This window comes from Microtus pennsylvanicus, chromosome 7 (assembly GCF_037038515.1).
Source record: "Microtus pennsylvanicus isolate mMicPen1 chromosome 7, mMicPen1.hap1, whole genome shotgun sequence".
NCBI lineage: Eukaryota > Metazoa > Chordata > Mammalia > Rodentia > Cricetidae > Microtus > Microtus pennsylvanicus.
In genome coordinates, this window is record NC_134585.1 from 4,577,706 (window position 1) to 4,594,807 (window position 17,102).

General features: G+C 52.6%; 1 protein-coding gene across 1 annotated transcript; it reads right to left on the bottom strand.

The window, feature by feature from the left end:
• Nucleotides 1–4,260: 4,260 nt before the first annotated feature.
• Tcp11 (t-complex 11) lies at nucleotides 4,261–12,875 on the bottom strand. Its single transcript, XM_075978779.1, has 9 exons — nucleotides 12,744–12,875; nucleotides 11,709–11,781; nucleotides 9,568–9,688; nucleotides 7,967–8,187; nucleotides 7,285–7,421; nucleotides 6,694–6,908; nucleotides 6,432–6,613; nucleotides 5,388–5,551; nucleotides 4,261–4,664 (listed from the first exon to the last, which is right to left on the bottom strand). Exons 1-9 carry the CDS (start codon nucleotides 12,862–12,864, stop codon nucleotides 4,438–4,440), a joined length of 1,461 nt encoding a protein of 486 aa, XP_075834894.1. The 5' UTR covers nucleotides 12,865–12,875; the 3' UTR covers nucleotides 4,261–4,437.
• Nucleotides 12,876–17,102: the final 4,227 nt, after the last annotated feature.

The window sequence follows — 17,102 nt, forward strand, 5'->3', positions numbered from 1 at the left end:
TAAACACCTGGGCTATGGTATTTACAACAAATAATACAAAAACAACTCTCCCTTATCTGCTTGTGGGCTCCCACAACTGTGAACTCAATTTCTATTTGCGCGCACATGTAATTGTGTAAATGAACGCCATGTGTATGCATGTACCTGCAGAGGCCAAAAAGCAGCACTGGGTCCCCTGGAGCTGGAGTTTTAAAAGGTGGTGAGCGCTGTGGGGTGCTGGGAATCAAACTCCCGTCCTCTGGAGAGCAGCCAGTACTCAACCACTGAGCCCTCTCTAAAGCCCCTCACTGAATTATACTAAACACAGGCAATGCAATAGTTACATAACATTAACCAATAGGTTATTGTATATAACAACTGCTTAAAGCACGCAGAAGGACGTGTGTAGGTTATATGCAGTTCCTATGCCATTTCATTCATGGGCTCATGCAAACTTGTGGGGTTTGTTATTTGCAAGGGGTCCCTGGCATCTCTTGCCAGTATTACAGGGCAGCTATATAGACTTCCGCACCCCTTTATCAGCCACAGATCAAAGTAGGCAGGGCACAGGCAGGGTGTTGCAAACTTCTAGACTACCAACTACTAGACTTTCTGACATGAGCCAACACTCCAGCCAATAGGGGCAAAATATGCCTTCTCTCCCAAGTTCCCCAGGAACCACATACCAAAAGAGAATGAATCCTGGGGCCACACAAGCCTTCACGAATTGAAAGATTTAAAACTGTACAGAATGTGTTTAGCCACGGTAGAATCAAAGCAGGAACCAATGCAAAATGGCAGGACAGCCTATAAAGTGGGAAATGAGTCAGGGCAAAGAGAAGTCTCCAAAGAACTGATAATCGGCCGGGGAGGGAGGGAAGGGCAGAGGAGTGGGGGCACCGAGGGGTGGGGGCACCGAGGGGTGGGGTGGGGAGCTGGGGAGGTAGTAGCAGCTGCTGCAGAGTGGGTTGGGTCGTAGCACTAACTGCACACTGGGACACAGTACAGACAAGCCCGGAGCAAGATGTCAGAGGACAGTGGAACCAGAATTGGGGATCTGAAAGCCAGTAAGAAGCAACAGAGCAGTCTTCTAGGAACGTTCAATACAACGGTCAAACCTCCAGCAAAACTGAGAAATGAGGGACTACCAACCACTCAGGCAGCTTCCTGCGAATGCTCCTCAAGTCATCTCACAAAATGAGGTGGAGCCAGCCCTTTAAACATGGAGAATCGCGGCCATCCATGGACTCTCCAAGGTGTGCCCCTGATGACCTATGACCTCTCAACGGTACCATGTGAGCAGGCACCAAGCCATTAACCGTGGGCCTTTGAGAACATCATTCAAATCCTGACAACCAATATCAGAAATGAACCAGCCGCAAGCCCCGCAGCCCTCGAAGGGAGAGCTACGTGTACCGTGCACAATTCACAGGTACATGCAACAGACCTGAACCAAAGCCAGGCATACCACATCAATCGTCAGTCAAGAAAATGTCCACTAGCTGGGCGGTGGGGGCGCACGCCTATTAATCCAGCACTCGGGAGGCAGAGGCAGGTGGAGCTCCTTGAGTTTGAGACCAGCCTGGTCTACAAGAGCTAGTTCCAGGAAAGGCTCAAAAGTCAGAGAAACCTTGTCTCAAAGAAACTAACTTTACTGGTTTAAGGATGAACATACAGACCAATGGGCTAGAAAGGCCAAAATAAACACTTCTTACACATACGGTATTTTCTTACATGTACGTTATTTTCTTACACGTACGGTATTTTCTTTCACGTACGGTATTTTCTTTCACGTACGGTATTTTCTTACACGTACGGTATTTTCTTTCACGTACGGTATTTTCTTTCACGTACGGTATTTTCTTTCATGTATGGTATTTTCTTTTTGACATGGGTGTAAATGGAGACCGCTTGTTCGTTTCCCAGCTGCCCAGACCCAAATCATCACACAGAAACTTTATTAATTACAACACTGCTTGGCCTTTTAGCTCAGGGTTCTTATTAACTCTTACATCTTGAATTAATCCATTTCTGTTCATCTGTGTATTGCCACGAGACTGTGACTTACCGGAAAGGTTCCGGGCTCTTTTCCATCAGCAGCTCCATGGCATCTCCCTGACTCTGCCTTCTTTCCTCCCTATCTCTGTTTGGAATTCCCACCTCGTTCTATTCTGCCCTGCCATAGGCTGAAGAAGCTTCTTTATTAGCCAATGGTCACAGCATACAGAAGAATCCCACATCACATGGGGTCTTGAGATACATCGCCCAAGCTGTCCTTGGCCTTCCATAGAGCTGGGGCAACAGCTACAGAACTGGGGAATATTATTTTGGCCAGGGTGCCAGCACTGTGAACCAGAGTCCAACAGTGGTTTCAACAGTGGTGCTGAGAACGCTGCATCCACACACAAGAAAGTAACTGCTGTGCCATGTTTTACTCTTGGCTCTTTTGAGGGGCCCACCACCCAGCTCCCAAATAAATCACACAGAGGCTTATTCTCAGTTATGAATGCCTGGCCTTAGCTTGGCTTGTTTCTAGCCAGCTTTTCTTAAGTTATCCCGACTACCTTTGCCTCTGAACTTCTTCTGTTTCTGTCATACCTTTTCCACGGCTGATTCCTGGCATCCTCCTCTCCTTCTCTTGCTCCTTGTCCTCATTTCTCCCGTTCGTCCTCTCCACCTGCCAGCCCCGCCTATCCTTGCTCCTGCCTCGCTATTGGCTGGTCAGCGCTTTATTAGATCATCAGGTGTTTTAGATAGCAAAGAATCACAGCTTCACAGAGTTAAACAAATGCAGCATAAACAAAAATCACACACCTGAAAATAATGTTCCTCAACAAATAACAGTCTCACATCATGTGATCCTCACGGCAGTACAAACTTCAGATCCTTAATGAGCTAAACATGGAGTTGGGCAGTGGTGGTGCACTCCTTAAAAATCCCAGCACTTGGGAGGCAGAGGCAGGCAGATCTCTGTGAGTTCAAGGCCAGCCTGGTCTACAGAGCGAGTTCCAGAACAACCAGGGCAGTTACACAGAGAAACCCTGTCTTGAAAATAAAATAATAAAATGCCCTCAAAGCTGTAGGCAAGACTAAACTGTAAATGTGAATATAAACCAGAGAACCTGTCTCTCTCCTCCATGTGGAAGAACAAGAAGAAACAAGAAACGCCTACTGTGTTGGTTACTCCAGACTTAGCAAGGCTCTCACAGCCCCGCACCCACACCCATTGCCCGGGCAGTGTTCCCAGAGACCGCAGCTCTCTGAACAACGAGGCTCCCCCTGGACTTCGGAAATCGAACTGAGTAACTGCAATCAGAGCCCTAAACGGCCAAGCCTGTTCATTTGAGTCTTTTTCCTGGGCCTCCCCCAGCCGAGGTTGTACAAGACTGCGAACTTCAAGTGGTCTCTGCCCGCTCGTTTTTCCCCCCACACTCTGGGGGCCGCTGGTCAGAAGCACATCTCGGGCAAACCCAGCTGTGACAGCACCTTGTGCTGTCTCTGCACTGTGCCATCTTCAGCTTTTCCGGCTTCTGAAAAGGGGACGTTATTTTCCTTTATGTTGCCTTGAGGGCACACACAAGCCACTCCCCACATCCTCTTGTCTGTTCCATAGGACCAGGTTAGAATGGGACACTTTCCTCATGGGAGCCGTTTGGGACCTGTCTGCTGTGGTCAGCATGACAGCAATGTGAGCCCAGGTCTTTCCCACAGCGTCCCACTTGGTGTTGGTCTGTCACACACACACACACACACACACAGCAACCACCCGCGCTGGCAGAGCAAGGCAAGATGGGTGTCCACTCCCATCTGAATGCACACCTTGCCTCTGGCAAGAGGAGCGGGCGTTCCAAACTTAGTGATGAGGCCACAGGAGGACTGGACAGGGGTGGGACCAGGGCAGACCTAACTGTCCCAGCCTGAACTCTAGATAACCTGAGTGGGAGCCAAGGACGCCGGGGCGTGGCTACAGGTGCTGCTTGGAGCCAGTCATTTTCCTGCTGGGCCTTCTCTGCAGGTGCTCTAGAAGGGGCGGGGCTTTTGCTGTTCCTCCCCCCCCCCCCACTTCCTGCTGGAGCACCTGTGACCCCAGGGGACTCTGGTTTGCTTTCATAGTGTCCTCTCCTGGCCCTGGCCGGCTGGGCAATGTGAAGGCTCCAGGAAAGTGCTTTTCCTCAGAGCCTCCCTGAGCTGGGGAGCACCCGGGCATCTGGCCAGTCATTTGTGGCACTGCAGGGCACAGGGCCTGGCCTCGGCTGCATCCCAGAAAGAATGCTGGTCTGCTTGCAGTTCAGAGGTTTATTAGGGAGCAGTCTGGGCCAGCTGGTGTTTACATGCTGGATCCCTACAGCCCAGGTGTGCTGGCTGTGGGGGGCGGAGGGCACTCACTGCACGCCTGGTCACTGGTGATGTCACTCCAGGAAGATGGGCCTTCCCCCTGGGTCCGAGGCGCCAGGGCTCTCAGAGAGCCTCCACTCTGGCAGACTGGCCTGGGGAGATGAGGGGTTTTAGGATCTCGGTGTAGTAAGGGCCGAACACCTGCTGGTTGTGGTGCGTCAGGCTAACAAACTTCTGGCCCAGCTCTGCCAGCTCTGCTTCGATGAACGTGAGGCCTCCAGGAAGGTCCAGCAGGGATCGCTGCACGCCAAGAACCAAGCAGCATTTGAGGAACAAGTGGATCCGCTGATCTGTGCACAGGACAAGAGGGAGAAGGTGACTAGAGCCACGGAGCACCTGGGGTCCTGCTGCTCAGTCACATGCCCACTGAGGAGGGGCACCCAAGTTGCTTGGGGACAGCTGTCTAGTTCTCACAGGTACCGGGTTACTGAACCTCAGAGTACTCAAGACTGCTTAGTATCGGGGTGTGGCTCACATCTGTAGTCCCAGAACCCAGAGGCAGAGACAGGGAAAGTCATGAGCAAGGCCACCCTGAGACAGTGTGTCCAGGCCAGCCTGGGCCGCAGCAGTAGGCCTGGGATTGACATCAGAGAAGAAACCATCCGATTCCTCCAATCAACTGGGTCTGTACTACAGAGCGATGTCTCCTGCTGGAGAGCAGGTGTGGATTTCCAATGAGCGACTTTAACCAGGCTGGGTGGGCAGGATTGCTGTGTGCAGGCCTCCTTTAGGCCCTTTCCATCTTTGACTGGAAAAGCCTGTGCTCAGGGCCTGGAGATGCACCCACTCCATGGCTGCCCCCCCAGCACCCTCACTGCCCACGCATGGCTGCCCCCCCAGCACCCTCACTGCCCACACATGGCTGCCCCCCCTCCCAGCGCCCTCACAGCTCACGCATGGCTGCGCCCCCCAGTGCCCTCACTGCCCACACGCATGGCTGCCCCCAGCGCCCTCACCGCTCACACGCATGGCTGCCCCCAGCGCCCTCACAGCCCACGCGTGGGCACGCTCACCAATGACGCTGCGGACGCAGTTTTCCTTCTTGGCAATGTTCTGGAGCTGTCCTACCAGAGACGCTGAGTTGTCACTGCTCAGAGGGGCGAGGCCCATGTTCTTGAGGCTTCGGTGGATTTCCTGGGTCACCTGCTCGCTCACAGTCTGCATGGTCTCCTCAGGCCTAGACCACGGCAGAGGTGAGCTGGCACCTAGTAGGTGGCTTCAGGCAGCAGCTAAGAGGATGGGGACTTGGGACGAGTGCCAGTTGCCCACCCCAGCCGCCCAGCACCGAAGCCCAACACCGGCAACCTCTGTAAAAGTTGCCATGTACTGAACCATAAAAAGCTCTCGGTGCTGAAGGGCGTCTCCTCAGTCATCTTCGGCTACAGCTCAGCACAAGTTCAGGAACGCTGCTGCCAGCCCCGGCCGCCATCACCCGCCCAGTGAGAGACGAGCCTGCAGCTCAAGGTCTCACAACACCATTTTTGGCAAGTCCCCCATGCCGTTCTCCCCCATACGCTCCAATATTACTACAGAGATAAAGTGGCACTGACTGGTTCAGAGGGCCTCTCTCTGTGGTGTGTGGTGAAGAGCCAGTAACCCATGGCCTGCCAGTACCTGAGACACTTGGTGCCACCTACTCCTCTGAGGACACCAGGGGCCAGCTGCTGACCCCAGGCCTCGTTCTCAGTAGCTCTCCGCCTTCTTTCTCTCTGAACCCAGTCCGCGTGCCAGCCGACTAGGCTAGCTGATCTTGAACCCACCCCTCACAAGCGCTGGAGTTACAGACGATGCCCAAATGTCTGGCTTCTTCTTGTTGTCTTTTTGGAGACAGGGTTTCTCTGAATAGCCCCTACTGTCCTGGAACTGGCTCTGTAGACCTGGCTGACCTTGAACTCACAAAGATCCTCCTGCCTCTGCTTCCTGTGTTCTGGGATTAAGGCCTGTGCAACCACAGCCAGTCCAAGCATGCTGGGGCTACACCCTGGTCCTCGTGCTTGCTGGGCACCTCACCTTACCAGCTGAGCCATCTCCCCAGCTCCTTTCCTGCTAATCCTCACCTGGAGTTGAAGTCCTCCACCAGGGACTTGGTTATCCGTTTCAGTTTATCCACAAACTGCGGTGAGCCAAACAGAACACTGCCAGAGAAGCTACTGGCCACCAGCAGGACGGAGGCAAGGACGGTTAGGTGGTTCCGTTGCAACTCCAGCTCCTGCAGTCGGGTTCTGTCCATCAGCAGGGTCTGAGGAGGGGGAGGGGCCGTCAGAGGGCTCTAACCAACACTCAGAGCCCAAAACGAGGAAATGCTCCCCATATCCCCACCTCAGGGAACTCTTCATTCTCAGGGTCCCAGATGAGAAGGTTCAGGAATCCCTGGGACAGCACCATTGCAGGGCTGAGCGGCTCCGAGGCAGCAGCGTCACTGGGAGACGGGCCAGGCGTACTGGAGGAGTCCAGTGTGTCGGGGCAGTTTGCAGGGGGTCTGGTGAGGTCTGCGGCCGCCTGGGTCAGCCACTTAGTGGTGTGGTCGAGGAGGCCTGCAACGGGAGGGGTGAGGGGTGGAAGCCTCTACCTATGGGGCTTTCGGCCACGGTTCTCCTTAGCTAGTACTGTTTATGTTGAGCATGGTGGTGCATGCCCTCAGGAGCTGAGGCGGGAGCATCGCCATGAGTTTGGGGTAGGCTGACCTACATGAGTTTCCGAATACCAAGGCTAAAGAGTGAGATCTTACCTCAATAAATAAATAAATAAATCACTAAATTAAAATGTTTAAAAAAAAAAGTATGTGTTCCTGGTTAATTTGCTTTCCCCCTCCCACTGCGGGAAGAAGCGACCTCTTCCTAAAAGGCAGAATGGCCCTTTGCAAACATCAGGTGTGAGCCGTCGGCACCTCTGCCCTCACGTCAGACATACTGGGCTGCTTGTTGAGACGCTCCTGGAACTGGGCCCGCTCGAACTGGATGGAGTGCTCCTGCAGCTGGGGCTGGAGGCTCTGGATGGTATAGTTCACCATGTCCATCTTCATCAGTCCCAGCACTTGGAAGATCCCCCTAAGCAGGAGAGAACAACTGTGCTGGAAAAGGGAGCTGACAGGAGGGAAGCCAGGTGGGTGACTGGGGCACGCGGGACAGCCAAGACCAAGGCCCACAGGGAGCGGGTGGCACACGGGCATGCTCTCTCCTCTGAGACCCGGGGTGGCGGTGTGCACAACAAGGGACCCTCCACTGGGAGAGCCAAACAGAGAAACCCCGTGAGGTCAAATCCTGCAAGGGCCACAGGGCAAAGCCACATGGCAGAAGACGGCATTCTAGTGACGCTACTCCGCACTCAGGCAAGGGGCTCTGGTGCTTTTCAATTTTAACTTGCTGAGCACACTTCCTAAGCGCCACACGGCCATACACCGGGAGACACGCTGCCGTGCCTTAGAGTGTGTGAACGGGATGGGATGTTCTTCACACCTTGGAATTCTGTCTACTGCGTGTCTTTCTGGGAGCAGGTGCCAAGCTGTCTCCAGCAGAAGACAGTTAACGGCTGTCCCACTGTCTGCTACCCTTCCCAGCTCAGGACCTGGAGCAGGCTAGGCGACTCATCACACCTCAGCAGCCGGACAGGATCCGCAATGTTCTCGAGTCTCTGCACGGCTTCATCCCGGACTGGCGCACACAGCAAGACCATCGTGTTGAGGATGTACTTAGAGAGATAGGTGACATTCAGGTCCCCACGGTCAGCTTGCTGATGGAGGAAGTCCATGTCCAAAGCTTCTTCGATCTCACTTCTGAGGCGGGTCTGGCGTGGTAAGAGCAAGGACAACAGGATCTGCCAGGCAAGTCAGAAGAGTACGTTCTGCTCAGTCTGGCGTTTTCCCCAGCGCTCAACCCCCTACAAACACCAGCCTGTGTCTCTCTAGGATCAGGAAGCTGCAGCAGACATGTTCTACTGAGTATTATCATAGCTAGTGATAACTCTGTCACAGAGTGAGATAAAGAGATTAATAAAAACACAGAGAGCGTGGAACACAGATGAGCTGCATTGAGAGCATGTAGGTTCAGTTCCCAGCACCCACACGGTGCTCACAGCATCTAACTCCAGACCTGGGGCTCTAGTGCCCTCTTCTGGCATCCCTGGGCACTGCATGCACAGATACACATGCAGGCAAAACACCATACACAGAAAATAAAAATACTTTATTTATTTGTGGTTTTTCAAGACAGTGTTTCCCTGTGTAGCCCTGGCTGTCCTGAAACTCTCTTTGTAGATTAGGCTGGCCTCAAACTCAGAGATCTGCCTGCTCTACCTCCTGAGGACTGGAAATAAAAATTAATCTTAATTGAAAAAAAGAACTAGAAAATGTACCCTTAATTTACAAAGGGTAGTTCTTTATTTTTTAAAATTATTTCAGAGGGAGAAGGCAGAGATCAGAAGAGCTGCAATGGGGTCGCTGATCCCCAAACGTGAGCTCCTGGTAACTGGCTCTTATTTATCCCTGTGTCTGCACAGCACACACAACCCATGGAGCTGGAGGGCACAATCACGACTATTTAGCAGAATCCAGCAGCCAGCTCCATGCCGTACCAGACACGACTTCTTCCTGATACCTATTTCAGTGGGCAAGCTTCCAAAGCTACCACCCAGAGCTTCTTTGTTTCAAGCCAGCCCTGGGAAGCCGAGGCTGACCTCCCATGTAACCACACACCTCTGGGTTCCTTTGCTGAGGTTGCAGCAAGTTCACTCTGTACTCGTCAGAGGGCGCTAAATATACAAGAGAAAGAGCCTCCTCCGGCCCCAGCTCTCTAAAGGAAGCTGGTCAACCCCGCACAAGCTCAGTCTGTTCCAGGGCTTGTCAAGATATCGTCCCTAAAAAAGGCAGGTCACTTCGCCTCCAATCGCCCACCACGAATAAAGCACATTCTTTTTTTTTGTTTTGTTTTTTTGTTTTGTTTTGTGACTTTCAAGGCAGCACACACCAGTACAGCCGGATGGGGTAACTCACTCAGCACGTTTGTATCCGCTGCTTCAGATTTCTTCAGGATTCTCTTTATCCTTAACTCTCTCCCATGTCCTGCTGTCCTGCTGTAGTTACTGTACCTGATGTCTTCCTGGTCTGTCTAGTCACTTGGGAAACTAGGATTTGCAGCCACTGCCCCCTGGGGCGCTAAGGCCGCTTTGGAAGAGCTACCAGCGAAGATGGCCACTCACCTCCTTGACCTCTTTCAGAAGTTCAAGGGCACAACTGAAGTCAGGGGGCACAGACAACAGCTGCTCCTTCAGATGGTCCCAAAAGTCACTGGGCATTGTCTCCTTGCCCTTGCTGTCCAGGCTACAGGAGGGGCGAACACACAGGTTACTCACTACGCGGGGAAACTGTCCAGGCTTGGAGTCTAAGCCCCGGAGAGAACGGCGGGAGCGACTTCAGGGAGGGTGGACTCCCTGAAGGTCAGGTGGGCTTTCAAGGCACGCTCAGGAGCAGACACAAGCCTGAGTGTAGGATAAGTCTTCCCTGTGTGGCTCGCTATGTGTGTACGTGTGTAGGAACCTGCACACATGTGCTGTGCTGAGCAAGAAGTTACTCTTTTTCTTTAACTCCTAAATTCTAGGAAAATATTTTCCTCTTTTGACAATACTTGAATGTCACAGACACCTCCAGATCAGCCCTGCTTAAAATAAATTGACTCACCGGGCAGTGGCGCACGCCTTTAATCCCAGCACCAGGACGCAGAGGCATGGAGTGTCAGGATTCAGACATCCTACTGGCCCCTGTCACCTGGCAGGATGAACCAGGCAGTGCCCTGGCCAGCCCAGGGTCCAATGACTGCTTCCTACTATGCAGTCTGTACTCAGGTGCTGTCCCTTTAAGAGACAAGCCCCACTTCCTCTCACTCTTTCTGCCATTTCTCAGAGGAGGCAGGTCACTGTCTTTCTCTCTCCCTCTCTCTCCCCTTCCTTCCCATGTAAGCTCTGTCTGATGACATGTTTATTCCCTGCCATGAAATCCATGGTCCCACCTCGTGCTGCATGTCATTACAGGGGTAATCGCTGAGTTCCAGGCCAGCCAGGACTACACACACACACACACACACACACACACACACACACGGTCTCCCACCCACCTCTTTCTCGTATATTCCTATTCTGAGAGCATTATCTATCCAGTCATGAAGGCTACGTTTTGTTATTGCTCTTTGTTATGACTTTAAAAAATTAAGATAAGCCAGGCAGTGGTGGCACATGCCTTTAATCCCAGCACTCGGGAGGCAGAGGCAGGCCGATCTCTGTGAGTTCGAGACCAGCATGGTCTACAGAGCTAGTTCCAGGACAGGTTCCAAAGCCACAGAGAAACCCTGTCTCGAAAAAAAAAAATTAAGATAATGTCCACACTCAGGAGGCAGAGACAGGAGGACCAGCCTGGGCTACACGAGACCCTATCTAAACTAAAAAACATACAAAGGCAATTTAATATAAAAAGGAGATCTTTCCAACAAATGCAGTTGGAATAACTAGACAGACATCCCCGTGGAGAGAACAGAATTTAAACATGAAGGTAGACCAAAGGATCTCACTTTCAGACTCAGAGTTTTAAATCATTGTAACTAGCCTTGACAGATTAACCAGAACAGGAACTGTGGCAACCAACGCACTTGCCAAGATGACAAAAATTCGGGTTGTTTTCTTTGCTTGTTTGAGACAGGGTCTCCCTGTGTAGACCTGAACTCTGTGTAGACCCGGCTGACCTCACACTCACAGATCTGCCTGCCTCTGCCTCCCAAGTCCTAGGATTACAAAGACAGAGGTGTGTGTGTGTGCGTGTGTGTGTGTGTGCGTGCGCGCGCGTACCATCACACAATGCTGAGTTTTTAGTGGTGGTTTGAAAGGGAGTGGCACTATTAGGAGGTGTGGCCTTGCTGGAGGAAGTGTCACTCTGGGGGCGGGCTCTGAGGTCTTCTCTGCTCAAGTTCTACTCAGTGTGACTGTGAGGCCACTTCCCGTTGCCTGCACATCAAAGATGTAGGGCTCTCAGCTCAGCTCCCGTGCCATGGCTGCCTGCATGCCACCACGTCGCGCCATGATGCTAATAAATAAATATGAAAACGTAAACCACCCCAGTTAAATGCTCTCCTTTCTAAGAGTTTCCATGGTCATGGTTCTCTTCACAGCAACAGAAACCTAAGACAGTGATAGTGATTGATTGATTGATTGAGGAGGGGCACACATGAGGCCCAGGAATTAAACTAAGTTACTGGACTTAGCAGCAAGTGTCTCTGCCCACAAAGCCAGAGAACCCCTCAATGCTCAGTGATGACATCAGGAACCCAAACAGATAAAAATATAAAAGCCAACACCTGGTTGATGATAAAGTCTTCTCTTCGGAGTGGCAATCGAGCTTGGAAACGTCGTGAACTCTCTCTGCCAAGCCTGTGATTGAAAGAATGTCTGGTGGAGCCAGGCAGTGGTGGCACACGCCTTTAATCCCAGCACTCGGGAGGCAGAGGCAGGCGGAGCTCTGCGAGTTCGAGGCCAGCCTGGTCTACAGGGGGAGATCCAGGGCTACACAGAGAAACCCTGTCTCACAAAACAAAACAAACCAACCAACAGTGACCTGATGCTGCGATCCTATCTGCCGCCCTCTGAATTATTCTGGCCAAGATGGCTGGCACAGTCAGCTACTTAAACAGACACACTGTTAGCGCATGGTTACTAAATAAGCGTTGGGAGGAAGTCTTCAAAGCAGGGCTGAGCTAGAGGGGCATCCTGAAGGACTGCGGGAAACATTAAACACCTCAACTGCAACAGAAGTTCAACATGAAAGCGCCCAGTGTGAGGAGGGCTCAGCCGGGAGAGACAAAAAGGGACTAGAATAGAATTCTCAAAAATCCAGATCGCAGCCGGCGGTGGTGGCGCATGCCTTTAATCCCAGCACTCGGGAGGCAGAGGCAGGTGGATCTCTGTGAGTTTGAGACCAGCCTGGTCTACAAGAGCTAGTTCCAGGACAGGCTCCAAAGCTACAGAAAAACCCTGTCTCGAAAAACCAAACCAAACCAAAATCCAGATCGCCCCAAAAAGAAAACTGCAAAACTGAGTAACCCTAATATACGAAATCTAAGAGAGGAATCTGATAATACACTCAGGAGTTCTTTTACCTACAGACTTAACCACCTCCAGATGTTTCCAAACCACCAAACCCTGACTTTCACCAACGCCACGCCGGGGGCCTGTTTCAAGTCATTTTGTTAACCAGCAGCGACCCCGCGTGGCCACAAGGAGGAGGCCTAAGTGGGGAACGTCAAGGGCAACCTCGCAGCGCGTGCACCGCGGTGATGCCCGACGCCCAGGGTCCTGGCCCCACCGATCCGCGGTCAGGCGACAGTTGAACATACGTGTTCGGTGTCCCTGGGTGCTGCTCCCCTCCTCCCGAGTGTGTCCCGCGTGGGGCTCACGGGAGGCGCCCTCGGCCGTGCTGAGCTCCTTCCGGGAAGCCCTCTCCTTCACGTCTGGCATCTTGGTGGTGCTGGTATCTGGGTGGGCGACAGAGGGACCAGCGCTGGCGCAATGAGGAAACTGAGGCCCCAGAGCCCGGCTTTCCGCCCCCGCAAGGTGCCCCCCTCGGTCGCCGGGGACGCCGTCCTAGGCCGACGCCCCCCTACCCTTCACCCTTTCCTCATCACCTCCTCTCCCACCTCCCCTCCCCTTACCACCTCTGTCCTTCCCCTCCTCCCTCCTCTCCCTCCCTCTTTCCCTCCCCTCCTTGCCCTTTTGGTCTTCCCCTCCCCACTCCCTTTCCCTCTCCCTCACTCATTCCCTCCCTGCCCTCCCCCTATCTCCCCCGTCTCCCCTCTCCCCTCCCCTCACCTCCTCCGCCTCCGGCCCGCCCACTCTGGCTGGCTCTCGGGCACCGGGCGGGTAGGCGGCACCGGCTGAACCACCTGGGGGGGCGGGGCCTGGGAGCTGGGCGGAGCCACTGGACCCCTCGCTGCGGCGTCACGCACCCTCCCACCCCTACCCTGCGGCCAGGGCAGGAGTGGGAGCGCCCGAGATCTGCAAACAAACCGCTGAGGTGTCCTGGCAACGTGGCACGTGCGCACGCGCCCCTCCCCTTCAGCACCCATCGAGCCTGGGCACCTGGGCACCAGTCACCGGCTACCTGCTCACCTTCATCCCTCTCATTTTCTAGGTGTCCGGAGCGCCGAGCACAGAAGAGGGGAGCTGGCCTTGAACTTCTGACTCTCCTGTCTCCGCCTGAGTGTGGGGTCACCAGTGTGAACCACAGTGAAGGGTTCGTGTGCTGGGGATGGAAGGGGCCTCAGGTACTTCACTGACTGAACTCAGTCCCCAGCGCTGAGTCCCAGTTGGGGGCTGGAGAGATGGCTCAGCGGTGAGAAGCTCGGGTCCTCTGGAGGAGGAGCACAGTTGAGTCCCATCACCCACATGGCTGCTCATAGCCATTTGTAACTCTAATGTCAGGGCATCCGACTCCCTCTTCTGGCCTCCCAGGGCTCTGTATGCATGTGGCGTGCTTACATATATGCAGACAAAACACCCATACATATAAATTGTCTTCTTTTGTTTTGGTTTTGTTTTTCGAGATAAGGTTTTTCCTTGTAGCCCTGGTTGTCCTGGAACTTGCTCTGTAGGCCAGGCTAGCTTCGAACTCAGAGATCCGCCTGCCTCTGCTTCCCGAGTGCTGGGATCAAAGGCACATACCATTTCTGCAGCTTAGATAATTAAAAAAAAAAAGTTAGGGCTGTGGCTTGGTTAGTAGCCCTGGGTAAGCTTCTCAGCTGCTTAAACCAGGCATGACAATACATGCCTGTAGTCCCAATGTTCGGGATGTGGAGGCAGGAGGATTAGAAGGCTACCTAGGAGTTCCCAGGCAGCTTGGGATAAATGAGACCCTCTATGTCTCACAAAGAAAAGAGAAATGAACTTAAAAGGAGAAAGAGAACCCAGAGGCAGGGCTCTGTCTTCTTCCTCAGACTTGGGTCATCAGCTCTGAGAACCTCTGCCTGGGGTTCTTGGCCTTGTTACCGTGTGAATTCATGACCAGCTCATAGTTTTGAGACAGAAAACTGTGAAGAGAGATGAAAGTTTTACTTTAAAAGCTCATGAGAATCTGGGGCTCGAGCACAAAGCAACACCAACCCTCCAGACTGTCCGCCCCCTCATGCTCCCTGACAGTTCCCTCCAGTCAGCAGGGAAGCAAGGTCACCTTCAAATGTGGCAGGAGCTGTTCTGTGACATCAAACTGTTTCAGCGTCACATAATGCGGTGTTTAGACTCCACTGTTGACCTCGCTTTTAAAAGGAGCATTCGTGCCTGGAAAGATGGTACCTAGCTGGCAGCTCACAGATCAGATGCCCTCTTACGTCTCTAAGGGCTCTTGCATGCACATGGCACACAACCCACACAGGTATGAGCTTGTGTGTGTGCACACACGCACATATAAAAATAACACTGCTAAGACACCGCTGTTCTTGCAGAGGACCAGCGTTGAGTTCCCGGCACTTAACATGGTGGCTCATGGGGGCTGGAGAGATGGCTCCCGTGGTTAAGAGCACTGGTTGCTCTTCCAGAGGTCGTGAGTTCAATTCCCAGCAACCACATGGTGGCTCACAACCATCTGTAATGAGGTCTGGCGCCCTCTTCTGCCATGTGGGCATACATGGAGGCAGAATGTTGTATACATAATAACTAAATAAATCTTAAAAAAAAACCCATGGTGGCTCACAAACATCGGCAACTCCATTTCTAGGTTATTCACCACCTTTTCCCGGCCTCTGCAGGCGTAGGCATATACATGATATACATACATGCATATACATGTACACATACACACATGCAGGCAAAACACAGAAATCTTTTTCAATTTTAATATTCTTGGGGTTTTTTTTGATACAGGGTTTCTCTGAGTAGCCACAGCTGTCCTGGAACTCACTCTGTAGACCAGGCTACCCTCATATTCACAGAGATCTGCCTGCTTCTGCCTCACTGGCTCTGCGATTAAAGGGATCTGCCACCACACCAGGTCAGAAAAGAAAAATCTAGAATTCTGTTTGGGCATTTTAAAGTCTGGGAGCAAAGAAAAGGGCATGTGTGTGTGTGCGGGCACGCACGTGCACACACTTTCTCTCCCTATAAAAATAGCATAGCTATAAAGCTCTCCCTAGATGCCCGAATTCCCCCAGGACTTCATTTGGACTCATGAAACGGCTGTTCTCCTTAATATCTACCTTCTTTCTTTTTTAAAAAATTTATTGTGTATACAATATTCTCTCTGTGTGTATGCCTGCAGGCCAGAAGAGGGCACCAGATCATACAGATGGTTGTGAGCCACCATGTGGTTGCTGGGCATTGAACTCAGGGCCTTTGGAAGAGCAGGCAATGCTCTTAACCGCTGAGACCTCTCTCCAGCCCCAATATCTACATTCATGGGTCGACGAAATGAACTAATGGGCAAAGGCCAGCTTCCAAGGCTGGTGGCCCGGGTTCAATCCCAGGACTCCTTTCATGGAAGACGGTCACAATCCGTCCTCCTAACTCCACACCTGGGCCTTAGCACAGGCACATTTATACACACACACACAAAACAAACGTCATTAAGATCCACTTGGAGGATTGTGGGAAGAGAGCCGAGCGGGCACTGGGTGGGGACTGGTGGGGGGGGGTTGAAGTAGGAAGAGGAGAACGTTGGGGGTAGTGATTTCCCAGGGTCAGGAACGGAGCAGACTCCGTGGTCCATATCGTTAATAGTTAGCAGAACCAACCAGGCAGGAGCTAGAGTCGAGGGGCTTGAGCTGGAGATGAGACAGCTCCCCTGCAGCCTCGTTAATAGCTGACTTGTCCATTAATGGTTCACTCGGTGCTTTTCTACTCCAGATGCTTACGGCCGTCACACAACCCTACCTGTGCACACAGGCAGACGTGGGCATGGTGCTGGATTGTCCCCAGGGTAGAGGCAAGAGGAAAGCGATCTCGGGCAACCAAAGGCACGGGTGGGCAAGGTCTTTTTCTTTCTTTCTTTCTTTCTTTCTTTTTTTTTTTTTTTTTTTTTTGAGGCAGGATTTCTCTGTGCAACCCTGGCTGTCCTGGAACTCACTCTCTAGCAGGTTGGCCTCAAACTCAGAGAGATCCACCTGCCTCTGCCTCCCGAGTGTTGGGATTAAAGGTGTGTGCCACCACCGCCCAGTGAAGGTTTTGACTCCTGATCATAGGCTTCTCATGAATTCACACCAAGTGCCTGACTCTGGTTGAGAAGCTGTCTACCTACAAGGAAATCTAGCACACCGTGGCTTGGTGAACCCTGCAGTAGGGATACGAGAGAAGAACAGGCCAGGAAAAGGGTGTGCTGTCAGGTGATGGGGTCAGGTTGGTTTCAGTCTTTATCTGGATCCCGAGCATAGAAGTTTCCTGTAAGGCCCTCCGTCTTTGGAGCTGTCAGCCTAGCTCATCCTCCGCCTCAGGCCATCTTTACACTCTCCTGATGCTGACTAGATCCTGCACACCTGGTCTGCCATTGTCAGGAATGGTCCCTCCCTGCTCACCCGACTGAGAAACCCGTTAAAGTGCATGAGTCTCAGAGATGGGAGGCGTTTGCCCAGCAGCCTAAGGTGAGACCTAAAAGCCTTGCTTACCGTCACCCTGAAGTGTGCACACAGTGTCCGGCCAAAGCTCACCTGACTGAGGCAGGGCCTCCTTTGTGGTTCGGGCTCAAGTGGAACTCACTGGATAGCCCAGGCTGG